The sequence below is a fragment of the Vitis vinifera genome, chromosome 18 (genome assembly GCF_030704535.1).
Source record: "Vitis vinifera cultivar Pinot Noir 40024 chromosome 18, ASM3070453v1".
In the NCBI taxonomy this organism is placed as follows: Eukaryota; Viridiplantae; Streptophyta; class Magnoliopsida; order Vitales; family Vitaceae; genus Vitis; species Vitis vinifera.
Window position 1 is genome coordinate 17160943 of NC_081822.1, and position 10843 is coordinate 17171785.

Here is a 10843-nt window from a genome sequence, read left to right on the forward strand (position 1 = left end):
CTTCAGTAGAGTGAATGATCGAGTGAATTGTGAGTGCGATGTGCAAGCAATGCAAGAGTGAAATGAACTCTAGTGAAGAACCCAAATGACCAACAATTTTGTCCCCACCCAATAATAAAGAAGGCTAAGGGAAATAAGTCATGCTGACCGAATGGACTATGGGATACAGGTACGATGCCGGAGAAAGATACAAGGAGACTCGATCACAATGTCGAGAAAGATTAGAGATCCGATTCGGGCAAGTACCGGAAAAAAGGTGGAATTCGGGCGAGTACCGGAGAAGGGTCCGGGTGAGTGCCAGAGAAGGGTTCGGGCAAGTGCCGGAGAAGGGTTCGGGCAAGTACCGTAAAAGCTCTGGGCGAGTGCCGAAAAAGGGTCCGGGTGAGTATCGGAAAAGGGTTTGGGCCAGTACCGGAGAAGGGTTCGGGCGAGTACCGAAAAATGGTGGAATTCGGGCGAGTACCGGAGAAGGGTTCGGGCAAGTACCGAAAAAGCTCCGGGCGAGTACCGGAGAAGGGTCCGGGCGAGTACCAGAGAAGGTTCCGGGCAAGAATCGGAGTAGGGTTCGGGCGAGTACCCAAAAAGGGTCCGGGTGAGTACCGGAGAAGGGTTCGGGCAAGTACCGAAGAAGGGTCTAGGCGAGTACCGAAGAAGGGTCCAGGCGAATACCGGAAAAGGGTCCAGGCGAATACCGGAAAAGGGTCCGGGTGAGTACCGGAAAAGGGTTCGGGACAGTACCGAAGAAGGGTTCGGGCAAGTACCGAAAAAGCTTCGAGCGAGTACCGGAGAAGGGTTAAGGCGAGTACCGGAGAAGGTTCCGGGTAAGTACCAGAGAAGGGTTAGGGCGAGTACCGAAAAAGGGTCCGAGTGAGCACCGAAGAAGGGTCTGGGCGAGTACCGGAGAAGGGGATCGAACTCGGGCGCAATGCCGAGGAACCACCGAACTAAAAAGGGTAGGGATGCAAAGACTAAGGCTCTAGACGCCTAAACAAACGGGAAATGCCTTAAAAAAAAACTCAGAGCATAATGGGGAGACTCAAGATGCAACCGCTGATGTACTAACCTCGATGACAAAGGGGTATGCCCCAATATGACTCTCGGGATTGCCAACAAATGACTCGAAGAGGCCACAAATCAAACACCTCCATCATGACAAAAGAAAGGGGTATGCCCCGGTGTAACACCAGAAAATGATGACAAATGACAAGAGAAAAAAAAAACAATCACCATTAACAGATGGAAAGCAAGGGGTATGCCCCTATAGGACAAACTCACAAATGTGACCAAGGGTGACAAGAAGGAGTTATGCCCTAGTCTAAGATATCAATATCATGTCAGAATCCCATAACCACACATATGGTTAAAGTTAGAGAGCTGAAAATATCACAAACATCCATCCTTGAAGAAAAAACCCTCACTCTAACCCATAACATTCAATATCCACAAAAACTGATAGGGGGTATGCCCCAGTGTGTACATCTGAAACTCAAATATCTCAATGAAAACTCTGAAATACATTACTAAAAACCCACTCATTTGAACTAACGAACAAGACAATGAATGGGGTATGCACCCCTACTAGGTAAATGAATACCGTGAATCTGATCTCGAGTCAGATCCTAGAAGCACTCTATTGTATGAAGAAATGGAGCTGAATGCAGGGCTTACTCAAACTCTGATGTCCATAACATCGCTAGGTGAAACGGAATGCCTGCATACATGTACAAAAACCACAGCCAGCATGCAAGGATGGGGGCATGCCCCAGTATGAACATGTCAAAACATCGTGTAAAGGTGCCCTCAATGGTCCCAACTCTCTGTATCATCTGTCTCTGATCACGAGCCTGAGGCAAGTAAACTGAATGGAAAGACAATATGTGACCCTCGATACCCCCCGAAGTAATGGAGACCTGTTAACATCCCATACTCAATCAGTAGACGAAGCCTGTCCGAATGAACCGCATCAAAGCAAACACGAGACCTCATGACCTCAGGGTGGTCTTACGACTCGGACCATAATATAGGCCAGGGGTAAAATGTGAATGAAATGATGGAAAACAAAGGCCCAAATCTCCAAATAGATAGTGCCAAACTCCTGTGCGCATAATGTCAAATATTGCAGAACCATGTGAGTGAGGTGACTCAACCATGTATCTAAATAAAAAAACATCAAACAATAGGTGACATGCACCAAAGAACTCATCGTTCATGAAGCGAGATGACGATCGGCGAGGGTAGTTGAAGATGAAGAGGGATGAGACAAATAATGAATGGTGGTATAGGAAATGGAGAAACAAGCTGGGAAATAAGTGTAGCAATGTGTGACAATGACGAACAACTCATCTTAAGAACGACAAATCAAAGCAAGTCACTATATGATGGGAATGGTGATGTAGATAATGATCCAGGAAACCTAGTGCAAAGGAAACCCAAACCTCACTCCCAATGTGTCACCCAAATCCATGGTGAGAAGGATCGTTCAATGCTCTCACCCGACTCTTAAAGGAAAAAGAAATCCCTCAAACCCAAAACCAACTCTGATGATCCCAAGTATATCAACGAATACCAAACAAGCACAATTTTTTCTTTTTTCATTTTTTATTTTATTTTTTCCTTTTTCAATTATTTTTCTTTTTTTTTTCATTCATATATTTTTTTTTCCAACGTAGGCCGAATACCCCACTAGGATAGTTCAACCAAAAGAACCTCAAATCTCAAACCCAAATGGTCTCCTTAAACTAAAACTCCTAGATCAAAACCTAAGGGTGGAACGAAAGATGTGACAAGCCTGACTTGTAGCCTTGAGACGAGAGCGCGTCACCATCACACAAGAGAAAACAGAAGCGAAATGAATACGGTGTGAAGATGCAAAACGGAGAAGAAAAGAAACAAGCAATGATGCAAAAAAGAACAAACGAAGAATAACACAATGCTCCCAATGCTCACAGATCTAATCAATAAATACAAAGTGCACAGGGGCAGGCCCCTAACCTAGGTCAAAAAAGGTATGCAAGGCTAAATGAAAGAAAAGGCCATAATAAACCGCGTGAGGCTCAAAGGGCTAGCAATAGGGTATATCGATGTATAGGTGTGCAATAGGGAATATGGCTACTCGAAGTGACGACCACCCATCCTCTGACCATGATCTCACGCATAAAACTTCTTCAACTAATCCACATTGACTGGCTCTGTGAACTGATTTCCGTCTAGGTCTGTCAACCAGGCAGCTCCCTCTCGAGTCAGATCTCGGATGACATAAGGCCCGCTCCAACTCGGTCTAAACTTGCCTCTAGGGTCGCTGATCAATCCCCTAAGGACTTTCAAGACTAGGTCACCTCTTTGGAATTTCCTAGGCCTAACCCTCTTTCTGAATGCACGGGTCATCTTCGTCTGATTGGCCTGAGCATGATCTGCTGCCCTCAATCTCTTCTCATCCAACAGGCTAAGCTGATCGTAACGAGACTGGGCCCACTCGGCCTCGGATACATGTTCCTCTAGTGCTACTCTTAAAGATCTCATCTCAATCTCAACAGGTAACACTACCTCCATACCATACACCAAAGAATATGGGGTAGCTCCAGTAGAGGTACGAAAAGATGTACGATAAGCCCACAATGCGAAAGGAAGCTTTTCTGACCAATCCCGAGAAGTCTCGACCATTTTTCTCAAAATCCTCTTGATATTCTTATTTGAGGCCTCAACTGCCCCTTTAGTTTGCGGCCTGTACGCAGACAATCTGTGATGCTGAATGCCATACTCCTGAATCAAAGTGTCCACCTCGCCCCTGAAATGCACCCCTCTATCAGAAATCAGCTCTTGAGGGACCCCGTATCGGCAGATAATGTGCGATCTGATGAATTTGGCCACCCTGGCCACTGTCAATTTAGCATAGGAAGCGGCTTCCACCCACTTAGTGAAATAGTCAATGGCTACTAAGATGTACTCATGACCACTAGAGGACTTGGGCGAGATCTTCCCAATAATATCAACACCCCATACTGAAAATGGCCAAGGGGATGTGAGTGCATGCAACTCAGAAGGTGGCACGTGTATCAAGTCTCCATGCATCTGACACTCCTAAGATCTCTGTACAAACTGGCAACAATCTGTCTCCATGGTCAACCAAAAGTAGCCAACCCTCATGATCTTACGCGCTAGCATATGACCTCCCATGTGTGGGCCACAAACCCTTGCATGAACCTCTCTCATCACTCGATCTGTAGATGTACGGTCTAGACATAATAATAACAGGCCATCAGGTGATCTCCTATACAGTGCATCCCCGCAAATAACAAATCTGGTGACCAACTGTCTCAATGCTCTCCTATCCTTGGCCGAGGTTGACTCTGGGTAAGTGCCACATGACAGAAACTGATAAATATCGTGATACCATGGCAACTCAATCTGATCCTCTATCTCTCCAATTAGACAATAGTAAGCTGGTGCAGACCTAGTTTCAATCAGCAATGGCCTAACAGTCACCCCTGCGGGGATCACAATCATAGAAGCCAAGGTGGCTAATGCATCGGCAAACTGATTCTCCGCCCTGGGCAGATGTATATACCTTAACACATCAAATCCATCAATCAACAGGTCCAAGTAAGCATGGTAGGGTTTTAGCTTCTCATCCCGAGTCCTCCAAATACCCTGAGTTTGCTGTATAACCAAATTGGAATCCCCGTGGATCTCCAACTGTCTAATGCCAAGATCAAGTGCAGTCTCCAAACCTGTAATGCAAGCCTCATACTCCACAATATTGTTCGTCAACTAGTGATGATCGGAAAATGCTAACTGGACTGATCTGGGGATATGATCACCCTGTGGTGATATTAACAAGATACCAATGCCAAACCCCAACTGATTGGTGGCACCATCAAAGTACAACCGCCATCCCGTAATGACTAGTCATTGAAACGATCTGCTCATTAGGGAAATCATCATCAATCGATCTGTCATCGGATATCGGCAAAGAAGCTAGATGATCTACAACAACGCTTCCTTTTACTGACTTCTGTGTGACATAATGAATATCAAACTCTGTCAACAATACCAGCCATCTCATGAGCCTACCGGTCAGAACAGGCCTATCAAATAGATACCTCAACGGGTCCAATCGTGAGACCAAGAGCACGAAATACTCTGTCATGTAATGTCTAAGTCTCCTAGTGGCCCAAACCAATGCCAAGCAAAGGCGCTCAATCATAATGTACTTGCACTCATACTCAAGCATCCTCTTACTCAAATAATAGATGGCATGCTCCTTCCCCAAATCATCAAGCTAAGCTAACATGCATCCTAAGGCCATGTCTGAAACTGATAAGTACAGAAGCAAAGGACGGCCCGGTGTGGGAGGCACTAAAACCGGAGGAGAAAGGAGACACTCCTTAATCCTCTCAAAAGCGCGCTGACAATCATCACTCCAAACTGTAGGCTGATTCTTCCTCAGAAGGTAGAAGATAGGCTCACAAATGTCTGTTAGTCTAGCAATGAAACCACTGATGTACTGCAATCTGCCTAGGAATCCCCTGATCTCTTTCTCAGTCCTCGGGGCAGGCATATCAAGTATGGCTCTGATTTTCTCTGGATCAATCTCTATACCTCGCTCACTAACAATGCGTCCCAACAATTTTCTAGAAGCCACCCCAAAGGTGCACTTCTTGGGATTCAATCCCAGCCTGAACTGTCTGATCCTCTCAAAGAACCTTTGTAAGGCTGCTAAGTGATCTGTCCTGTCTCGAGACTTCACTATCATGTCATCCACATATACCTCGACATCTGTGTGCATCATATCATGGAACAGAGTAGTAGCAGCTCTCTGATAAGTGGCTCCTGCATTCTTCAACCCAAATGGCATAACTCGGTAGTAGTAAGTACCCCACTCAGTAATGAAAGAAGTCTTTTCCATATCCTCTGGAGCCATTAGAATCTGATTATACCCAGAAAAGCCATCCATGAAGGACAACATCAGATGCCCTGCAGTGCTATCAACCAGCATATCAATGTGTGGGAGGGGAAAATCATCCTTAGGGCTGGCCTTATTCAGATCTCGAAAGTCAACACAAACCCTAACCTTGCCGTCCTTTTTGGGAACAGGGACGACATTAGCCAGCCACTCAGGATACTCAACCATTGACAAGAAGCCAACACTGAGTTGCTTCCGAATTTCTTCCTTAACCTGCAAACTCCATCGAGGGTGTAGTCTCCTCAATTTCTGCTTAACGGGCCTAGCATGTGGTAAAATGGGCAGGTGATGCTGCACTATGGAGGGGTCAAGGCCCGACATGTCCTCATATGACCATGCAAATACATCCAAGTATGACCTGAGCAGGTCAATCAACCTACTCCTCTCATCAGGAGATAGGGAAGAGCCATCCTAATCTCCCTGGGCTGATCTGGTGCCCCAAAATCTATCAACTCTCTGCTACCAGAAATGGGTGTGACTTTCTCGTCCTCTGTGTCAGAATCACACTCTGACTGACCACCTAGTGGGTCATCCATATCTCCCACATCATCAACATCATATATATGTATCGTGGGTGCTGGTGGTGCAATCAAAGGAAAATGTTGTGACATAGTCAAGTACTCGAAAATACTCATATCATTATTACCATCAGAAACACCATCAAAGCGGGTGACAAACCCGGACATAGTGTCAGAAGAAAGAGGTGGGTCCATAGAGTTGGACGCTCCCTCAACAGAAGTAAAATCAGAAGTAACGACATCAAGGACTGACTCATCATCAAGTACGGAAACTCCAGATATGTCAAAAGCAGAATGGGCCCCGCGTGGGGCTGCATCAAGGATACGACCCATGCCTCTAAAATCCATATCATCAGTGTAGGCATTAGGAATAGAGTCATCCCCATCAGTCTCGAGTACAGAAACTCTGAACATATCGAAAGCAGTATGTGGCCCACGTGGGGCTGCATCGAAGATACGGTCTATGCCGATCATGTCCATCTCGTCAGTGCCATCTCCCAAATCCATAGGTAGGTCATAGTCAGGGACCTCCTCGGGGAAACACATAGAGAACACACTAGCTCGGTCTGGGGATGGGGGTGCAACTATCATGGCACCAGGCGTCTCAGTAGTCCCGGTGTCCAAATGCATCTGACCTAGGGCTTGCTGGATGTCCTGAATCTTAACTGTCTCTGGAATGCGAACAGTCCCCTCTGTGCGGGGTGTATGCTCTGAACCCTTGATGAAGTAGTCAGCCAACTGGAAGGTGTATGGGCGGAGGGGATAATAAAATGGAATGCAAGTCATGCGAGCCCTCACTCTATCCCTGCGCAGTTGTGCCATATAACGTGCATCAGCCTCTATGGGGATGTAACCCAATCCATAAGGTGTGTCGTGATCAATTGCGAAAGTAAACTTGTGGGGCCCCTGCTGGCGGCGACCCAATCCCATGCCAGGTAAATAAGACATGCCTCTCATCATGCTGAGCACCAAAGTGCTGCTGTGCTGGTCGAATGACATAGGTACCTTATCTCTGCTGCCATTCTCTAAGCTGACAACCTGAACCTCATCGAACGTAAACCCGGTCAAATGTAAGTCATTCTCATTGTGACTGATATGTAACACTGGCTCAGACGAAGTGATAATATCTCTATCAGACTGTATTGTGATAATGCGCCCCTCGTGTATGAACTTCACCTTCTAATGAAGGGAAGATGGTATAGCATCAGCCTCATGAATCCATGGCGACTAAGAAGCAGGTTAAAGAATGACTGAATCATTAAAACCTGAAATACTATGGAGTAACTAACTGGCCCAATCATGACATGTGTACTGAGTGTACCCATAACTGTCCTCTGAGTCTCATCATAAGCTCTAACAGTCTGTGTAGAAGCCCTAAAATCGGCTAGCGAAAACCCAAGTGCAATAGCAGTAACCAATGGACAGACGTTCAGGGCAGAACCATTGCCCAGCAGAACAGACGGCACCCGACGACCTGAACAAACAACATCAATGAATAAGGGTCGAACATGATTTGATCCCTCTGGTGGCAAGTCATCATCAGAAAACACTATGCATGTATCTCTATCAGCTGTCAACATGTGAATAAGCCCCTCTAGGGTAGTAGCAGCGTCAACCCTAATCTGGCCAAGGGCTCTGACCAATGCATCTCTATGTGTATTAGATGAGGCCAAAAGGCTCCAAATAGATATGCGAGCTTGAGTAGTGCGGAGCTGGCGTAATATCTCATCATCTTCCCTCTGAACCTCCTCTCTGGCAGCTATACCAGCAAATGGCCTGTCAACGGGTGGAGGTTGTGCTACCCTTCCACTCCGTGTAACTATCTGAACATCTCTGTGAGGGGGCCTATATTCCTCTGGGAACAGAATGAAGGGTTTCATAGGTGGCACATGATGTAAGTATACTGGTGATACTAGAGGCGGCCCATAAATCTTGTCTGGGGTCAAACTGAATGACCTGGGGATCTTCTGTCTAGGTATATATCCAACAAAATCTGACTCCTCATATAGACTGATCGACTGAGGAGCCTCTCCATCCCAACCCATCATAAATATCTCATCCCCTGCAAAATCAATCAAATGTACCCCTTCCGAGGGTGGAGGTACTGCTCTAGTGTCATGAGTAGGTAGCGGGTCTGTGGCTACACCTGGGCGCCCAAATCAACCAAGCCCTGGTCAATCAAATCCTGAATGGCATGTCTCAATGCTGAACAACTGTCTGTATCATGGCCTACTCTCTGATGCTAGGCACAGTGAAGATCTGTCCTGAATCCTGGGGGGGGTAGGCAGTAATGGTGGTCTAGGCGGTAGTGGGGCAATTAGTCCTCCCTCAACCAATCTCTAAAAAGCTCGACTTAGTGGCATCCCAAGCTGTGTGAATTGTCTAACCGACCTCGGTGGAGGCAGTGCTCTATACTGATGATGGAACTGCATAGGCGGCCTCTGGGGTGCCTGTGTAGCATATACCGGCTGTGGTGGTGGGTGCAGATAAGTAGTCCCTGCTGGCCTAATGGGAGCAACTGGTTTGTACCGATCATGCTGTATCATTTGATAAGGAGTGCCTAAAAACTGACTCTGAAACGAAGGACGATGTGCGGACCTGTGTCCTGTCATGCCAATAGTACCAACATCTGAGGGCTTAGGTCCTGATCCCGGCTTCTTCCCCTTTGAGTCCGAATGGGAAGAATCTGCCCGTAAACCTCTAGATATACCCTCCTCAATGCCATAGAGGACCTGCACTAACGAGCCAAAGTCTGTCTGAGGGAAGCCCATGAGATGCCTAGCAAAGCGGGGCTAAAGGCTACGCATAATCATACTGATCTGATCGCGCTCTAAAGGTCTATCAATAATCTGTGCTATCTTCTCCCTCCAATGGGAAATGAATGAAGTGACTGACTCATCCGGCCCCTGTCTGAGGGTCTCTAACTCCCTTCGGGATACATCCACTACAGTATTGAAAGAATACTGTCTGATAAACTCTTGTCCCAAATCAGCTCATGTCCTACGTCTCGAAGGGTCCAATGAGGCAAACCAACATTGAGCAGCACCACTCAGTGACAGAGGGAATAACATAATCATCTATGCCTCATCTAGTCTATGCCCACGCATAACAGTGCTATATAATTGCAAGTGAATACGGGGGCACCCTATCCCCGTGTATCTCTCAATGTCCGGCATGCGGAACTCAATAGGCAAAGCTGCTACTGGCAAATCATCATATCCATCCCAACTCATCATCCCATCAGAAACATGTAGTGATCTCATCCTCTGCTCAATCCAATCAATCCGAGCCTGGGTGTCATCAACAATCTGTCCGGCCGTGCAACATAAATGCTCCAGCCTGGGGAGCTGACTGAACTGGTGGTGGTGGTGGTGGTGGAACTATGTAGTCCTGCTGTATAGTAGGTCCAGATGGCCCAGGTGGTGGGGGTGGTGGTGTGGTAGAGTCATGCGGGGTGCTTCCCGGAATCGGTAATGGCTGGGTCTAGTGCCCATCAATCCTCTGACCCAATCCTAAGATAGCGTCCCTGAGTGACGCCATGGTATCAGTAATCTCAGCCAACTAGTCAACAGTAGCGTACTGAGGGTCCATATCTCTATGATCAGGTATCTGCTCTAATTGGCTGTGTGGATCTGATCCTCTAACCAGTCTATCTCCAATCCGAATCCAAGCTTGGGAACCCAGGTCGATCTCAATCAATAATTCTACAAAAGGAAAGGGGGACGTTAGTCCCCTTGACTATCAATCCTGACATCAAACTAGGAATGTATGATTAAAATCTTCCGAGAAAATGAACTGACATGTGATGTCAATAGCTAAACCAATATACGGTTCCGTAGGCGGGAACGGGATTCTAACATGGTGATACCTCAGGGGTAATGTGGCTCAAAAGTCAAAAAAGAGAAAAGGCAAGTCCTAAAAGACTAGATGACTGTACCCATAGGGATACGCAACCTAAGGTCCTAACTAACAATCAATCAACAATCAAAGTGACATGCTGGCCATGCATGTATCCATGAAATCCAGCTCAGGGCTATATAGGTCTTCATTGCTCAGATATCCATCTTCTCCATAGTGCTCCCAAACATCGATATAGCCCTTATGCTAGACCCTATTCCAAAGCCCTAGCTTGGTCGAAGGCGAACAATTGGGAATGACTCCTAAGAAACACAAGCAATCCATGAGGAATAGTTGACCAAGACTAGTGATTCGAAAGTAAGGGGATACACACGTGCCCCACAAACATAAGCAGCAAGCAGTCATGCAAGGGAAGAAGCAGTCATACAGCAAATAGTCATGCACAAAGAGATAGCCTACCACACATCTACACACAATCTAATCATCTAAGTCTAATCCCAAATGT

At 46.6% G+C, this 10843-nt stretch overlaps 1 protein-coding gene across 1 annotated transcript; it reads right to left on the bottom strand.

Annotated features, from left to right (window-relative positions):
* Positions 1-3168: 3168 nt before the first annotated feature.
* Positions 3169-6283, bottom strand: LOC104882649 (uncharacterized). Its single transcript, XM_010666736.1, has 5 exons — positions 6092-6283; positions 5410-5653; positions 4152-4727; positions 3753-3998; positions 3169-3632 (listed from the first exon to the last, which is right to left on the bottom strand). Exons 1-5 carry the CDS (start codon positions 6281-6283, stop codon positions 3169-3171), a joined length of 1722 nt encoding a protein of 573 aa, XP_010665038.1.
* Positions 6284-10843: the final 4560 nt, after the last annotated feature.

What these genes read in the sequence shown, in the direction of transcription:
- LOC104882649 (XM_010666736.1), bottom strand. Translation starts at nt 6,283, where the DNA reads ATGTCGGGCCTTGACCCCTCCATAGTGCAGCATCACCTGCCCATTTTA. An exon ending in TACAGTTTGGAGTGATGATT is followed by an intron (nt 4,728 to 5,409) that starts GTCAGCGCGCTT and finishes CTTGCATTACAG; the next exon opens with GTTTGGAGACTGCACTTGAT. An exon ending in GGGAGGTCATATGCTAGCGC is followed by an intron (nt 3,999 to 4,151) that starts GTAAGATCATGA and finishes GGCCATTTTCAG; the next exon opens with TATGGGGTGTTGATATTATT.